Source organism: Columba livia, chromosome 12 (assembly GCF_036013475.1).
Source record: "Columba livia isolate bColLiv1 breed racing homer chromosome 12, bColLiv1.pat.W.v2, whole genome shotgun sequence".
NCBI classification, from domain to species: domain Eukaryota; kingdom Metazoa; phylum Chordata; class Aves; order Columbiformes; family Columbidae; genus Columba; species Columba livia.
Window position 1 is genome coordinate 2,091,786 of NC_088613.1, and position 18,433 is coordinate 2,110,218.

The following is an 18,433-nucleotide window of genomic DNA, read 5'->3' on the forward strand; positions in this document are numbered from 1 at the left end:
ATCAGAAGAGAGTTATACCAAAGAGCTGACCTTTCCAAATCAAACATATATATCTTTGATAATTGTCACCCTCCCCAGGAAGTTAAGAATTGCAGCTGGGACTTGAGTCAAATTACAACATTTTGAGTTACTGGCAAAGAATTTTCTTTTGGCTTCTGGAAATCTATAATCTGAAGTTTGATGTTGTCTTCTTTTACAAACACTTGTGGGGCTAGGCGGCTGCACACCGTACCCCAGTGACTGTGTGTGCGCTCGACTACGCCTCAAGGGATGAAGGGTGAAAAACGTCTTAAGAAGAATTTTTGTCTACATCTTCTAAGGACATATCCTCCAACGGGAATCATGAACAACTGCAGCCTTGCATCTTTATCACATACTCTATTAGTGCTCTCCCTTTCACTCATTTTGGGCAGTGAAACTAGATTACTCATCTCCAATTTTATTAGCTGTCAGTTTCTCATTTTCGTGTTGTACTGCAACCCTGCAGGTTTTGGAAAGCACTTATTCCAGCGGAATGATGTATCTTATATAACTTACGAGCTGAATATAAAGTTCCTGAGATCATGGAGCCCTGCTAAAGAGAATTTACACAGCCATATACACCAGAAGGTCATTGCAATTTTATCATTTTAAAATACTTCTGAGGTTGTACATTTATTCAGTAGTGACTCTTTCTGCATTTAAAAGCATCAGTAAAATAATTCTGCTTCTGACCGAAAAGGTGGTGAGTGTGTTGCAGAGACACCAGCAGCAGCAGTGAGACCGAGGGCTGCAATCTGCTTTCCACTGAACTGCGCAGTAAAAGCGATTTCCTGGAACGAGGGGGTATCATTGCACAGGAAAAGGATTCGCAGAATGTTACAAAGTCAGTTTTATTTCCTCAAACTGTGGGAGGTATAAGCTCAGTCAGGCATTGTTAGTAAACAAGATCTAGAGCACTTAAGGGAAGGATCCAATCACAAACTCAATTGGTCCGTTAACCACATGTAATATTATTTACCTAAGTGCCCCTTCTGGACTGTTTCATAACTCAGGTTTATAACCAATTTTAAAAAGATCAATATTACTGAGCACACAGCCTCTGAGGATGCTGAGAGAGTCGGGCCATTGTAGCAGTGCTTGTCCGTGATTTCCAGACCTGAAGTCACAGATTAGAAATGCAAAATGACGAAAATACTCTCTCTGAAACACTAAAAAGAAAAAATAGCCTTGGAGAGAAGGATGGAAGGAAGCAGCAAAGATGTGTTGCAAGTGATCGCTTCTTTAACTGGGCTGATACAACTAGAAAATACAGGCTTTCCAGCACATACATCCTTCTGCAGATCTGAGAGAGAAGATGTAGTGACATTTGAAGCCACACACAGTTTTGCCAACATGTGTCAGAGCGAATCTCCAGTAGGAGGGAACAACCAACCGCTCTGTTCGCAGCTTGGCAGATGGGGGTTTTGTTGTCTGAGCTAATGTGTGATGTGAGTTGGCTGCTCGTACAGAGTCCCATCAAGTGGAAAGGTAGCTCCTGTCTGTTGATCATGTGTTCAAGATCTGGAATTTGAGTTGTTCCTCGGGTAGTGGATGCTCCCAGCGGCTGGGAGCGGTGAGTTCCGTGCCCTGGTGTCGGCTGGGATAGAGTTAATTTTCTTCCTAGTCGCTGGTATAGTGCTGTGTTCTGGGCTCAGTTGCCAGCTGGGGTTAAACCATGGCAGTCCAATATCTAAATTCAACCCCCCTACAAGTCTCTGCTGTTCCCGTTACACAAGGGCTCACAATCAGGAGCAATGGTGCTTTTCTACCTCTTCATCAGCATCATGAAAAGTCAAATGGTGATAAAAGCAAATAAAAGCCAGGAAAGTCCTATTTTATAATGGGCTTAGTGACAACATAGATGTGAACTGGCACTGGCTTCTACCCTTTCTGTTCTACTCATCCCATTTCATACAGGTGATTCTGGTTCCCGCGGGACAGTGGCATGTAGGAGTGTGTTGTGTGTGCAGTGGGGAATGACGGTTCAACTGCTAATGGATCCTAAAAGACATTGTAGGGAAAACTCTTGAAATTGTTAGTGACGCAAGGCAGTGCTGCTGAGTGACCGTTGCCTGTCTCTATTCATTAACCACATCTCTAACTAATGGCCACTTACTCAGTGCTGCTCCCCATCTCCCTGATTTCATATGGACGATGACGTGTAAAACCACTCCTTGCTTTTCAGCAAAAGCCACTGTTTTCAGCCCTTGGCTGAAGTAATACCATTCCCTTGCCATTGCACTGTGTCCATCCCAAGAGTCCAGCCCAAAAGCAGCTCTTCAGCGTGAAAATAGGCAGTCCTGTTGATGCAGGGGATAGATACATCTGAACCGGGTGTTGGAAGATGCAAATACATTTTTGCAGGGATAGAAAAACATTTTGTGTTATTAGGCAAAGTAATGGGGCTGGAAAGCCTCCTTCCCCAAACAAGACAAGCTGTTTGTGCCAGGTATGGCTGCTTTGCAGGGGCTAAAGTTCTCATTTCTGTGCCAGGCAACATAGAAGTGGTGTCAGGTTGTGATGGCTTGAAGATCTGGACTAATAACTCAGGGAGAAGGGCAACCCAACTGGAGAGAGGCGATAGAGTCCAAATTGAGTGGTAAGTCCTCTTCCCCTTGTCTTGTGTAGTTTGTTATGCGGTTCTCTTAGTTTTTCTGCGCCTGGTTGTGCTGCAGGTATCGCCATTGCATTAGCCAGCCAGTGGATACTGTCTGATGCATCTGCCGGCCAGCACAAGGCTGGAAAAAAACTTCCTTGCCCCAAATATTAACTCAAGTAGCAGAAAATGCCTCTCTGAAGAGAATTCGTATGGAAAACATGGATTTTCAGCCTCTCTGCACAGATTCCAACATTTTATTGTCACTGTGTTCCTATTTTTGCTGCCTTTCAAGTACTTCATTGCTGCTTCTCTCTAGGCACCTATGAACTGCCTACCCCTTTTCCTACCTGGATTTCATCAGTATTTTTGTGATTTTCTAATGGTTGGGACACAGTTCCACTGTGGGACAAACAAGCGGTCTAGGGTCTACCAGCATTGTTTCTTTCACTGCAAAATGCTGGGTCCCGGAGATCGGTGGTGTTTGGGAGCGATAGCCAGAGCAAAGTGATCCTTGGGCTCATTTGCTCTACCTGCGTGTTTTGTCTGATGCTCTGTTGGCCACTTTTGGAAGGGAAAGACAGCAGGGTTGGAAGGTTCATCTGCAGTTGTGCTGGATCTCAGGGTGAGGGGTGGCTCAACAGCTAAAGGTTTTGCTGCAATCTTCCATGTAATCCAGGCAGACATACGTTAACTTTGATACCAATGCAGTAATTCCCTAAGCCAGTCAGCAGTGTGTGTTTGTTGGGGTATTCAGATGATGGCATGAGAAGAATTCAGGGCAAAGAATTCATTTCATGAGTCTTTCCTCTTGAGTTTTATTGCAGCTGCTTATGTGCTTTCTTGGGCCGGGTTCTACTGAGAAATGAGATCTCACTGAGAAGTTAAGATATCTGAAGCTTTCTTTTTTTTTACATAAAATTGTTGGAAAGGAAAGGGATTCAATTCTGGCATGATCTTTCATAAGGTGACATTTCTTATAACTCATTGCAAATGTTACTCACCATCTACAAAACATTCAATTAAACCGAAGAACAGTGAGAAATATCCAGTTCGACTTCAGCAGCTGCAGTTGTCACCAGAATCCTTGAGGTGTCTTGGAGCCAACAGGTTGTCCCCTGGAGGCCACCACCCATGGCTGCTGTCCTGCGCCACCGCTCGGTGTGCCCTGCTCCTGTGAGCCACACTGACACACGAGGATCAAATTTCCCTTCCCTTTTGAGCTTATCCTTCCTTTCCCAAAGATCTCTCTGGTCCTAACTTGTTATCAGACCTGTTCTGCATCCTTGTGTGTCCTTTCAGTATTTCAGTGGGAGCTGGCTGGACCCTGCAGGGATAGCATTTGCAAAAACAAAATCTGAAAAATGACGTGTGGTCCTGAGTCCTTCTGAAAATCAGAGTAGTTGGTTATACATGTAGTTTATTGAGACTTCAAGCTCCTCAGTCACTCGAGATTCTTCCTTAATTCTAAAACTTTAGCGGCGTAACGTGTCCGTAGAAAATAAGCCAATATATTTATGATGGTTTCTATCAGATCGTAGGTCCTTTTACCTCTAATGCCTTTGTGTGCATCTTCAGGTTGAAGCACATGTGCAGAGAGCTGCAACTCTGGAAGCGTAACAGACAAAAACTTCTCTGGTAGGAAAGCAGGAGAGCACATTTTTTGAGATGCCAAACTCGTGGTTTTGGATCCCTGGCTCCCCAGGAATTTCGCAGATGTCACTTTGCTGTGTGCTACAACCACCCACGATTTTGCGGTGTGCGCTGGGCTGGAGCTCAGATCCACCCACTCGGGCACCGCCGGGCCCGGCGCTGGAGCTGGAGGCAAAATGCAAACGGGCTCTGCTGAACACGGTGGGATGGTAAAAACAGAACCCGTGGCGTCTCGCTCCCCGCTCGGCATCTGAGCCACAAGATCCTCCTCGTTACCTTTTTCTCAAAACCTCCTTTTTCCCCTGGATAGGGTGCTAAAGTGGAACAAAACACTGGCTAATTTGCTCAGGAAACCATTGAGCTCTGGGCAAGGAGATGGAGTAAGTCATCAATTAGTTATAGCTGCTGGTGTCCCCTGGTCCTGATTTGGTGAGGTTTATTGATGCCAAGCAGAGGTAGATACGCATAGCTCCTTTTTTCCCTATGTGTGGATACCTGTCTAGCCACCTGCCAAGCTCTTTGAGCCATGGGAAGGAACAGTAATTCATTCTGTTCGCTACACTTGTTCCAGGGCAAGATTTACTTCTCATTTTCCTGGACCATAAACAACATCACTGCCTCTGGAGAGCAAGGGTGGTGGCTTTCTACATCAACCTATCTTTAGGTCCTATTTATAAATGAGGAGAGTGAGAAAATATGTTTAAAAACATGTAAGCTTTAAAAATAAAACTGTGACCTAGTCAAAGACTAAACATTAGGGGAAAATACAAACCTATTTTAAGAGATGGAAGCAGAGAAGAAACAGCAAAAATGATCAAAATAAATCTTATTACTGTGAATAGGAGGGTGTAAATCAGCATCTCCCATCACTACCGGTTCAAAGATGATGAGGACCCGCCTCAGTGGTGAAAAAGGAGGGACCAGAAGAAACACTGAGCGGGAAGTAAAGCAAAGATGAGAAATCTACCTATGTGCACACGTGATAGGTTATCCCTAAACAACAAGATCATGGCATAGTGTTTAAACCAGATTTAAAAATATCCTGAGTGTCTCTCATTCTGCGTACCAATTCTGAGCAGTAGCGTAACCTTTATTTTTACAGATGGCCTTTGAATGTGGGGTTGCTCTGGGGGCGTTGAGAATAAAACAGCTTAAAAAGGAATCGGAAGCTTTTACTGCAATGGACCTTTGGAAATTTGTCCCCTGCGAGGAACAAAAAGGGGTTGTTTGTCTGTTTTGTCACTTACTCGTGCTTCTCCTTCCCCCGTAGGCTGCCCGGTCACTATGAACAATGGCCCAGCTATACTACAAAAAGGTAAACTATTCACCGTACAGAGACCGGATCCCGTTGCAGATCGTGCGAGCGGAGGCAGAGCTCTCGGCGGAGGAGAAGGCCTACCTCAGCGCTGTGGAGAAGGGGGACTATGCCAGCGTGAAACATGCCTTGCAAGAGGCAGAGATCTACTACAACATCAACATTAACTGTATGGATCCTCTTGGTCGCAGTGCCCTTTTAATAGCCATAGAGAACGAAAATCTGGAGATCATGGAGCTGCTTTTGAGCCACAGTGTGTATGTGGGAGATGCTCTGCTGTATGCAATACGGAAAGAGGTGGTGGGAGCTGTGGAGCTGCTGCTGAATTACAGGAAGCCGAGTGGTGAAAAACAGGTTAGTTGAGTGTTCCAGTTCAGTCTCGTGCTATTATCCTGCATTAGGAAAGCGGTACTGCGCAGAGAGGTGTTGTGCAGGAGTCATAAAACAAAGTCAGTCCTTAGTGCAGATCCACTGCTGTAAATCCCCAGAGCAGACGTGGGCAGTCCTGTTTGGATGCTGACGTTCCAGTCTGAGCAAACATGCTCTGCCTGAATTAAATACTCAGCATTTTCGATTTCACTCTGTGTTCTTTTCAGTCTTACAGTGTTTGTGAACATACTGATTTATAGGCTGATTTATAGGCACGCACTTTGTAAAGGAATTTGGGGCTGTCTGAAAATATATTACAATCTATATATGTGAACTATTGCCACGCTGTTCTACTGATATTAAGTGGAATTGCTTTTCATAAGTAAATCCTGAAAACACATGCGCTTGTAAATAACTGTAAGCAGGCAAGCAGTCTGCTAGGTTTCAGTACTTAGCCATAGCACAGACATATCGTCTTGGTCTCCATCTCCAGAGAGCTCTACTTCAGAAACGCTGAGCAGTACATAACGTAGCAGCATGAGCTAAGCTGCTATATATCTGAGCAATGAACAACTATGCCTTGGAGGAAGGATCCTTAGCTACCCATCAGTAAGTTACATAAGGATCTTTGTGGAAAACCGCGGTCTGAATCCTGTCCCTTTCAGTATCACATATCACACTGTCCCTAACTTTTTTTTTCTTCATTTGCAAGCCAATAACTAGAATAGTTTATATACATTACTGACCACTGACAATTTTCACGTGTTCACTGCTTAGAAAGGAACATTCAAAACTGGATAATCCTTCTATGTCAAGCCTCATTTTGAAGTCTGCTTGACATCCTTGTGTGTGTGAAAGAAGAAAGTTGTTGATACCAGTCAATCATAGTAGGAGAAGTTTTCAATGGATAGGCCTCTTAGTACATAGATTTTCTATAGTAATTTTACGTAGCCAAAGCAAACAATAAAGATCAACCCTGACAACATTCAGTACTGCTCAGCTTAATACTTAGGAACAGCAGCGTTCTGCATGCTGTAGCAATGTGATTCTAATGTGTGGTTTAAGCACTAGAGAGATTAGGAATCTCTTTTATCAAGCCTCAAACTTGGAATGCTAGTACTAGGTTTTAGTCTGACAAAATATAAGTGACAAAATAATTAACAAAATATGGATCACAGATGGAGATTGAACCATTTTTTTCTTGGTCTTCTAGAAAGTCTGACCATGCTATAGACCAAGACAGAAAGTAGAATAGAAGGTTTTTCAGTATCACGAGGAGCTGCCAGCAACCACTGCAGATTAATGACGAGTTTCTCCTGAAATGTCATGGAAAGCAAGTGATGGGATTCACGTGGATTTCTGCAAGATCTCTTGAATACCAAAGCTTGTGTCCACTCAAATTCACAGCCTTACTGGCTTGAGTGGACAGAGGTCCATGAAATAACGTTGATTTACAGCACCTGAAATTCAGCTCCAACATCTCTAGTTCAGTGACACATTTCATAGTAGGTCTCTTTCACTTTTCTTTATCTCCGTGCCAATGTGCAGCTCTCCTTCTGTAGCTAGGTTTGCATCTGCTGTCAGCTTTACAACTTGTAGGAGAACACGTGTGGGAGAAGAGATGTGGTGCCAGTTTTGGTTTTATTTACGAGGTTTGTTACAAGACCAGATTTCATCAGTACGTTTTAGACTAGTACTGGCGTGATACAAATCCTATGTGCAGACTAGGATTAACTTCTCCGGCTGTGGTTCAGCTCTCACGCAGATTGCAGGCAGTGTTTGCTGGTAGGGGACTGCAGGACTGCACTTCCATTTCAGCAGTTTCACTGATAGTTCATGCAGCGGTGGTAATTTACTTTTATTTCATGTATAGCAATACAACATTAATTGGAAAGAAGTGCTTAGTTAAGCAAAGTTGGGTCAAAGTTGGTTAGCTTCTCAAAACACAAAGCTAACACAGGAGGGATTTTTGAACACAAGTTCCTGATGCTAATTCCAACAGCAGTATCGATATACATTCAGTAATTATCTTTGCTGGGCCCTTTCTCAGAAAGTCCTTTGGGAATCCCATACCTAATAGGTTTCACAAAAAGCACCTGATAGATCAGATCAGCACAGCTTTGACCTAAGCAGCTACTTAGATGTTCTAAAACCTGCTTTTTTGGTAGAGTAGTAACACAAATTCACACTTCATGGAATCGTTTCTGTCTGGCTGAGGCATCTGTAAGATAGTGCTACAGGACTTCTTATATATAAGGTTTAGTGTGATCTGTTAATTAAATGTACAGAAGGTTCAGTTTGCCTGAACAAACCTGTGTGAAAGCAGTTCTTTGACTCACTTGTAGCAGCCTGTTTCCAATTAGGGGCTGTTTTTCTTCGCTACACTCCAGGCAAAGGTGAGAAGCAGCATCTTCTCATTGCTCTCTCCTCAATGTCCAGTATGTTGCCTTAATCCATCTGCCTGTGGAAACCTGTTAGTTCCCATTTTCCTGCTGTCGGCCTGTGAGGTTATTATTTGACTCTACACCACAGTCTGTGTCTCTACCTGCCAGGCATGAAGAGCTGGTCCTGTTTGTGGCTGTTCACATCAGTTCGGTTAATTATTACAGACCTGACCTGCAAAGCAGTTTTGCTCGCCAGCCACAGCATCTCTAAGAGGTGATGTGTGCTGGGCGCTCCATACCCGTCTCTTGAGAGCTGCCCATGGGGAAGAGCTCTGCTTTTCCCCTGCATGATGACCTTTTCAGGGAGCAAAAGTAAAAAACCTTCAAATATAAGAAGTGACCTTTGTTGTGTTCCTTACGTTAAGAGAATCAGGGTCTCATTCGTGATGTAAGGGACAGGGCAAAATGGCTGAAGAGGCTGGGCGGCAGAGATGCTCGTGTCCTGTTATTAAGCGAACACAGGCAGGCATTGTTCTGCAAACCTTTGCTACACTGCTGGTTTAGTGCCATTTACTGCAAATGCCACGACAATGGCAGGGGTAAGTCATAGCCAGTAACTATAACAACACGCTTCTTCCGCACTGCAGCCGTGCGTGCACACGGTGTCTCGGGAGAGCAAGAAATTACTCTGTTTACATGTGGAACGGGTGAGAGCCAGGAGCGTGATCCACCTCTCTCTAAAAGCTGCTGCAAAGCACATGATAGATGATTGCGCTGAGCAGTGATGTGTCCAAGTAGATGTATTCCCTTTCAGGTTTACCTCCAAGCAAGGTTCACAGGCTATTTTAAGAACTCAGCATTTCTCCTCAAATCAGTTCTGCCCGGTCCTGACACCTCTGATGTTGTTTTACCGCGGGTGTGCAGGTGTGGTCCAGGCAGGGAGGATGCGGCTGCGCATCTGGTGCACGTGGCGCTGCTGGGACTGCGCGGGTCGGAGCTTTGCTGACCCCGGCGGGACGTGGGCTGGACCTGGCACAGCAACAAGAGCCAAATCCTCAGGGAAATAAAGGAATATTCAATTATCGACTCAAAATAGATGAAGAAACACAAGAGCTCTTCTAGTTCTGTGGTTTTTACAAGTTCGCTGGTTACATCATTTACTCAAATCCATTCTCAAAGCTCATTTTTTAAACCATAGTTTGCTTTGGCCAGTCACTTGGTTTTGCTGATTGGTCACTTAAATCATAGGATAGTTTGTTTTTCCCCAAACAGATGACAGACATTTGGAAAGAAAGCAGTCTATTCATGAATATTAAGAGGAACAAGAAAACAAACTAATATTCATGGAACCTGAAGGGTATGCAAGTGTTGCTTTTCCTGTCGAGATTTGTAGTCAGTGAATATGTTTATTCTCCAGGAAACACAAGTGAGCCTAATCTGGTGCTTTGATAGCTATTGTTTGCTCTTTGACAGTGAAGAGGCTGATCTTGTACTGCGTAGTGGCAAAAGAACAGTGTACACGTACTGAGACTGCTTGGCCTGGCAATCCATATTGAGGTTTTACACACAGGTGTCATGTTATTTGAATAAATAAGACAACAAAGCACTGAATAAAGAGCAGGACTAGGTTAGGAACAGTGAAAATCAGCACACATAGATGCAGTATTGACTTTGGCCCAGGCTTATTGAGTCAGGTGGCTCATCTCCTTTGGGGTAGGAATGTTAAACTGCAGAACTGTCTGTACACAGGACAGGACCAATACAAACAACGGCAAAAGAAGAGCTTTTGTACTACTCTATAGGAACCAGCAACGAGCAGGAAATACATTGTTCTACGCATTTGATTCGCTGTCGATTTATCATCAGTAACAGTTGTATTTCCAGACATTTTGAAGCCCACTGAAATCAGTGCAACTCTCCCCTTGGACTCCAGATGAGGCTTCCAGGGGCTTTTTCTTAGTAGCTTCTTGCGTGAATCTTGTGCAGCGGTCCCAGTTCTCCACCGACACGGTCTGGGCCGACTGCTGAGCCCTCCCTCTGTTCTTTAAGAAGCTGGAATCGGTCCTTTGAACTACTACACGTTCCTGCTGAAGCCATAAGCACCTTTACGGGAAGCTGTATTCTTCACAACAATCAGAGCTGACATCAAATGTTTACATAAGGATGATACTAGCATCTCTCTGGTATCTGCCAAAATTAGCACTTTGCTGGTGGCAGATGGCTCCAAATTGATCTGTTTCACAGATGGGACTACACATGCAACTCCTCAATCACGAGAATTAAAAAGAAAAGGGATCTTGCTATTTCAAACTGTGATGCAGTTTGTTTCGATGGTCCAAAGGCCTCCTGCACCAATGAGATCTCTTCAGATACCCATCCATATGTCTTCCAAAAAAAGGAGCTTTACAGAAATAAGCTCAGGAAGAATATGGTTGTGAAGAGGAAACTGTAGAGAATAAAAGGCAAGTTTCCAGTCTTAGTTGCTAATGCTAGATACCTGCTGGTGGAAGTTTGCTGCACCTGATAGTATTAGCAAACTGAAAATGTGACCTCAAAAATCCTCTTTCAGATGAGCTGATGAATGAAAACCTGCCTTAATTTTTGTGTAGGTATCATAGATCAACAGCCTAGGGACCATCTTTTGTGTACCAGAAATTTTACGTTGCATTAAACAATTTTATTTTTGGTCAAGTCCAGTAACCTTCCTGACTGAATGTGGTTTAGCTTGATTTTCCTATTCACGTAGGGTTCTTTGTCCTGTGTGCAGAGTCCAGTGCAGAGTTCAGCTCTTGCCACTGACAGCCCTTGTTTTTTGCAGACTTGCGGATACTTATTAGCCGCACAAGCTCATTGCCGGCCTTGTCAGCCCTACGCTGTCACCGACAGGATGTTTTAAGCCAAAGGAAGTGGATCAGTTGTCAGATATGACATAAAAGCTAGATTCTGCAGGCAATTATTACTTGAAAGAGAGACGTTTTAGAAGCAGCCAGTGTTCCTCACGCCCTGGCTGACGTGGTTGCTGTGGATGTGTCTCACCTGCAGGCAAAGTGCACACAGGTTCCTGCGCAGGACCAGCGGCTCTGGGCTTTGCAGCTGTGAGAAATGTTTTCCTGCCTCCTTCAGTGAAAGGTTTATGTTTCTTTCAGAGGAATGAGAGACACGTGGACTTCCCGGCTCAAACTGCCAAGCCTTGCAGCACTAGCTCTTAACCTATAAGCCTAGGGTGGATGTGGGGAAATTGCTCAGATACATGTTGAGCAAAGACGTCTTGCTTACGTGGTGGTAACAGATATTCTGGGTGCATGCACTGTCTTTTCCTGAAACATCACAGGCAAGGCCGGCGCCAGCAAGCGTGGAGCATTACAGAGGTGTGAAGTACCACAGAGCGATCAGAGCAAGCCTGAAGTGCAGGCGGATCTGCGTAGCCCTCCTGCCGTGTTCACCAGTGCGTACCAGCAGTAGGTGCGTTCTCCTGGAGTTCCAAAAGCTGAGCTAATTCAGGGAGGTGTTGCTGAAATGTGGGCATCTGTATCAAGGATCTCTACAGGCAGAACCTGCTCTTGTGGAGCTCTTGCAATCGAGCGCTGGAACAGCGAGGGTAACAGGCTGGTTGCTGTGACTCAGTACAGGTTCTGTGCCCTCTGCCGTGACTCAAACCAGTGATTTCCATGTTAATATGAGACGGCCAAAGTGAAAAGAGAAGGCTTAACCTCATTAGATACACTCTGAGCAAGAGCAGGTTCTAAAGAATAGAAGCAGTTGAGAAAAACTGGCCACAAGTTCTCAGTATGAAAATATTTGAAAGGCACAATAAGGAAGAAAGATGGTGTCTGAAACCAGAAAACTAGCTGTTACTGCTCCAAAGCCTAATGGCTCTGCTAGCATCCAAGCTTTTCATTATTTTTATTGATGCAGTAATAATTCACAGCTATAGTTAACATGCCTTTGACATTGGCGGCTGCCTTCGAAATGAATCTCATCTAATTAAACTAAACAACAGAGAAACCAAAGACCACTTCAGTTAATGATTACATTTAACTGGGAATATCTTTCCTCCCTCCCCACTACCTTCCTCCCCAAATCTATGAGAAGGAGGTATGAGGCAAAACAAAGAGCTCTGGTGATATATGGCATAGACCTGACGATAGCGTCGGGGCTCAGGCTCACAGGCTGCAGTGCCAGCTACGAGACAAATGACAGGGGCAAATAAGTCACTGGTTCCTTCTCCTGGGCCAGCAGAAAATCTGTTATTAGTTCCTAGGAGAGCTGGTGAGGTCAAGCCAAGAACTGCATCACAGCATGCACAAACATGTCATGCTGGTAATTTAACATATAGACAGGTGGAGAAGTCAGGAATGCGCTGTTATACAAGATGCTTCCCGGGGAATTATCTTTATTAATTTGTGGAAGGGATCTTGGCATTTGCCTGCGTTCAGCACTCTGTACAGTGTATTTTTGGTGAGGAGTGATGGGTGCATGGGATTCAGCTGGATGGACTGCCCGTGACAAACTATTTGTAGGGGAAAAAAAATCCTGTTTGTGTTCCGACATAAGTGAACTTTTGGTCTCTCTATAGATCTGTTGATTAAGGTGTTAAGCCTCAAAAACCTGTATTTCATTACCTACCAAGCATGCATGAATGTGCCTGATTTACTCAGCACCCTTTGCTCATAAGCCCCAGTTACAGCATTAACCACCCCCTGACATCCCACCGCACGGTTTTGCCTCTGGTCTGTATGACTTCTGAAAGCCAACGGAGGCTTTGACGCAGCTATCCAGATTCCACTGACACACATGCCGGAGAGGCTGCCTGGTGCAATAGCAGAAACAGAGCTCACATTGTGTGCTAATATAGGCTAATAATCATACTATCTATAGCTTTTTATGTCATCTTTGTACATAAAATGTCCCTATTTCCTGTAAAGTATTACTGTGTGTGGATGAGAGAAAACAGAGCTCTGGGGTCTATAAAGAGGATGGTTTAGTAGGAGTCCCCTAATCCTTATGTGGCTGTTGAATCAGGCTGTGCTGGGCTTTGCAAAGTAGAACAGCACCTCTATGGCTTGTTTGTCATTTTAACGGGCAGTCTTTGGGTGGCAACAAGAGGCATGGGCAGAGCAGTGTAGGGGAAAGGGAGCTGGTGGCCCTTGGGACAGCAGGGTGACCATGAGCCAGCACTGGGCCCTTGTGGCCAGGAAGCCAATGGTACCTGGGGTGGGTTAGAAGGGGGTGGTCAGTAGGTCAGAGAGGTTCTCCTGCCCCTCTGCTCTGCCCTGGGGAGACCACACCTGGAATATTGTGTCCAGTTGTGGCCCCTCAGTTCCAGCAGGACAGGGAACTGCTGGAGAGAGTCCAGCGCAGCCACCAAGATGCTGAAGGGAGTGGAGCATCTCCCGTGTGAGGAAAGGCTGAGGGAGCTGGGGCTCTGGAGCTGGACAAGAGGAGACTGAGGGGGGACCTCACTAATGGTTATAAATATGTAAAGAGCGAGCGTCACAAGGATGGAGCCAGGCTCTTCTCAGTGACAACCAATGGTAGGACAAGGGGCAATGGGTACAAACTGGAACACAGGAGGTTTCACTTAAATATGAGAAGAAACTTCTTCTCAGTGAGGGTGGCAGAGCCTGGCCCAGGCTGCCCAGGGGGGTTGTGGAGTCTCCTTCTGTGCAGACATTCCAACCCGCCTGGACACCTTCCTGTGTAACCTCATCTGGGTGTTCCTGCTCCATGGGGGGATTGCACTGGATGAGCTTTCCAGGGCCCTCCAACCCCTGGCACTCTGGGATTCTGTGAAATAAAAAAAGCTTTCACTGAGAACAATATTCTCCCTGCTCTTCTCTGCATTGTTGCAGCAAGAGAACACTGCAAGCCAAGGTCTGTGATGCGTCCTTGCCTTGGGAGACCATGCTGGAAAAGCGCCCGAGCCTGCGAGAGGCTCAGGGTCACGAGCATCATTCTGCACACGTGTTGGTGGCAGCGCGAGAGGCTCGTGTGCTCCACTTCAGTGCTCTTTGGGCAGATGATGCGTTAGAGACAGTCTCTGAAGCATGAGGAGCATCTCGTTAGCTAGATGTTGTAAACTACCTAGCATTAGAAATAACAAAGGGAGTCACTGCCTAAGTGGCACTAAAGGAAGATCACAACCACACAGATCTCATTCTCAGGCAAGACCCTGCCACCAGTCATTTCTTTGCTATTGCAAACTCCGGGGTCTTTTCACAAGCCACGGTATATTTTTGGTTAGTATGATGACAATGCCAAAAGCGCAGCCTAAGAGACAAAATGGGGAGAAATGCGGCTTCCTGCTCTGTGAGTGTTGAGATGCATTTTGTGCCACATCACACAGCGCTGGGCTGGCACCAGATGCCATCACTGGCTCCTGTGATGCTGTGAGCTTGTCTTGTGATCAAATCTAATTACTTTCTTTTTGCTTTTTTAGAGGAACGTGGTTGAATAGGAACACTACTCCGCCTCTCCCAAGCAAAAAGCCCTTTTCAAGCCCTGTTAGCAACACATTACCTCACCTAAACTTAATGAAACGTCTCTCATCCGCACACAGTAATACTTTACAGGAAATAGGGACATTTTATGTACAAAGATGACATAAAAAGCTATAGATAGTATGATTATTAGCCTATATTAGTACACATTGTCCTTGTTGCCACTAAGTCAGAATTAAAAAAATACAGAGAGCAGATAAAATGAATTAAAAAGCTGGACAAATCTTCCCAACCAGAATAAGTCCTGGAAAATTTTAGAAAAAGAGTAGCCATAATAAAATGCAGATGACCTCGAAGACAGGGCCTGCAAATTTCCAGCTAAGCAGGGCCTGGCTTGGTTTCAGCATGTTTGGGATCAGGGGAATGCTTATCCATAAAATGAAAAAACACCTCAGGTGCAGCGATGTTCCAGGGCCTTTAGTGTAGCTAATGAATGTGCAGGACTGGATTAAGTAAGCTCTTTAACAAAATTCATTTCCAAACTGATAGCACTTACGCCACTTTAGCAGCTTCTTTAATGTCTGGATCTGTAACAGTCCCAAAGTCTTGTCCGTTGTTTGTTTTAACTGGCCGTTGTTCAGCTGGCCCCAGGCTGCGCCAGCGTATGGTAAAAACAAGGTTCTTTTGATAGTTGGTCATATCATAGGGGTTATGTGACATAACACCTGAGTTGTGACTGCACTGAACTTCCCAACCATTCTTAGATGAGGAGGCATAACCAGGAGAGGGTGCAATTGCTCACGGCACAACATGGGTTTCATTTCTCTACACAGGGCAGGCGCTCCAGCCCCTCTCCCTGCTGTGTTCAGTAGCTCTCAGCTGGAGCAAGACACAGGAACTCAGTCCATCCTCAAGACTGCATTTCATTCACATACAAGAGGCTCAAACACAAGCTGAGTCTTTAGCAGCATCCCCCTGTGACTTGGAGAATAAACTCCACACTGGCTGCAGTCTGTCTTCAGTCCATCATCAAGCGCTCATCTGATTTCCCCCACCTGCATCAGAAAGGGAGGCTGGCTCAGAGCCAGTGCTCTGGCTGGAATAAGTTGCCATAGGCCATTTAAATGCATATTTGCAAAATCCTTTCCTTCTGAAGGCTTCTCTCTCAATTCCTCTTTTTTAATCCCCAACGAAAGAGAAGTCACGTAGCATCAAGCACAAATGGTGACATCTTTTATCATCTTCCTGGCTGTGCTGTGTTTCCTAAACACATGGCTGAACACAACAAGCCCTGATGCAGTTCTGCCTCTGTCAAATGCACTACATTTCAGTTTAGCTCTGAAAACTAATCCCTTGGGTCTACCTCCATTTTTAAACCCTTGGATAAGAAGCCAAATTAAAACTTGAAGAATCTAGAGCAGATATATTTAGATTAAGGTATTTTGCTTTTATTTATTGGCTGCAGGGGGAGAAGTTTGGTTATTGACGTATCACAAATCTAATTTTTCACATTATTTCGGTGGCAGTGCATTATATCATGCTATTTTTTATTCAAAGATACCTTTATCAGTCTTAATATGTACCATCTAGTAACCTATCAGCGTTTGGCTTGCTATAAGGCACTAAAAGGTGCTAATGTTCTCTGTTTTGCAGTATCAGTCTGAGGGGGAGAGGCTTTGTCTTTACAGGCATGTAAGTCATTACAGATTTTGGACCAGCAGCAGCCTTTTCTTCAGCTGGACATTGTGGGACAGTGTGTTCAAATCACCAGAATACTTCAGTAGCGACAGCAGAGCTTGCCCAAAAGTACATCTACAACCATGGGTGCTTTATGCCATTACAAACTTGTTCGTAACCAGTACAAAAGCCCTCAAAGTACATTACTTTTCTGTTACCAGTTGTGTTGTTCATTATATTTCATTAACCAAATTACATCAATTCATTCAATGAATTGCTCTTTGGAGAAAACCCAACCTCCCTGTTAATACAGATACTGTCATCACCCTGATAGAAGATGTCTCTCAAGGCACCTCTGATTAAGATACTCTCATTGAAAGTGGCACCACTGCATCACATAAGATGAATGCTTGAATTTATAGACGCATGTAACATTTTTCCAGAGTCCCACATAAAGAAATAAATGCCCATGGGTTCTGTCAATAAAAGCATTTGTTCATGGGTTTAGGGAAGGGGCAGGATTCGGTTGGCCATGCCAGTCACAATACATGTTTTTTCAAGCCCCTTTTGCTGGTAACATGGCTGATCTGCAGTCTGGCAACACTGACTCTGTCTCTCATGGTCTATTTATAGAGCTGCAGCTACAAGTACCACAGGACTGCAATTCTGAACAAAATCACAGCCACTGCTAAAGCCCTTTGACTGCCGAGCCTTGTGCCGAGTTGATGTAGTACAAAATCTTCTGTTTAGAGTGACAGAAATTGGCTGTGCCTGTTACCGCGCTTGTGGATGGCACATGCACTTCTCACACAGGCTGCATGCAGAAAAACAGACTAGAAGTAGGAAATCCTTGCTCAGTAAGTTACCTACGCTTGCATGTCTATAAGCATTGCATTTAAAGTTTTCCAGTGAGGTTGCACGAGTTTGTTTTGTTTAGTAAACCAGCGTTTTGGCAGTTGGAGAATGTTTTGTAGCATACAGTTGTATCAAGTTATACAAGCTGAAAATAATGCAAATCAATATGTTTACAGTTTGTCAGGGTTGTACTTACAATTCATTACGCCAGTCCAGGTGAGGTGCTAGTTTATGGAACGGAGACAGCTTGAAAATGTGGCAGTTCCACCTGCAACAGGTAAAAGTGTTACTAGTTATTGTCAAACAACAGTGGCAGCGTTCTCAATGCCAGGCAGGTTGTATATTTAGACTGTCTCTAACCCAAGAAGTTTACAAGTAGAGATTAACAAAATGAAGAAAGTAAAGGATTTCATGGTTAGGCTTTGCTTCACTTTGGAGATACTGTCTTTTCAGTTCAGGTGTGAAGCACTGAAGGGCTCTCTGGGGAGGCTGCAGCTGTGAGCACCAGTAAATGGAAACACCTGAACCTGGAGGGAGACCAGTGTCTGGTGGGGTTACCAGACCATCATCAGGACTGTCAATCAATACACAGGGGCATAAATGCAGAGACAGAAAACCAGCCTCGAATAGTCATTACACAGAGCCAGGCTCTTTCCTCCGAGTTCAAGATTTTGCACTCGACTGGCAAGTTCCTTTGCTGCAAAACAGCTTTTTTTTCCACCTAGCTGTCCTTTTATTTTACGTGCCTAGATGACAGATGCTCTAGAAACACTATAGTTGCTTTGAAATCTTCTGGTGCTTAAACCCAGATATTAGTTTCCATGATCTGTAAAAGAAGCATTCACGTTAGTCTCACGTTGGTTGAGGAGAGCTCAGCTATACTGAACAGTGCATTTACGTGAGTTAATCCTCCATTTTCTTCTCCTCTAATGAATTAAGCTTGTTTTTCCCCCCCACCTTTTTAAATAAATGAGATTTTCCACTTGCGGCTGTATTGTTCAGAGAAGCAGTGGCACAGTGGTAAGCAGCCTGCCTTTATGAGGATTAAGTTTAGCAACAAGCATTCAATCATTTGTTGTTGATGGTAGTGTTAATTTCTTAAGCGAACATGACCAAGATGAAA

The 18,433-nt window shown here is 44.5% G+C and overlaps 1 protein-coding gene across 1 annotated transcript in view; it reads left to right on the plus strand.

Moving 5' to 3' along the window:
• TRPC5 (transient receptor potential cation channel subfamily C member 5) overlaps positions 1 to 18,433 on the plus strand; it is a 95,272-nt gene that overhangs the window by 23,001 nt on the left and 53,838 nt on the right. The window contains exon 2 of the mRNA XM_065077227.1: positions 5,541 to 5,939. Coding sequence (XP_064933299.1) covers positions 5,562 to 5,939 — 378 coding nt within the window. The 5' untranslated portion in view covers positions 5,541 to 5,561. The remainder of the gene's footprint in view (positions 1 to 5,540; positions 5,940 to 18,433) is intronic.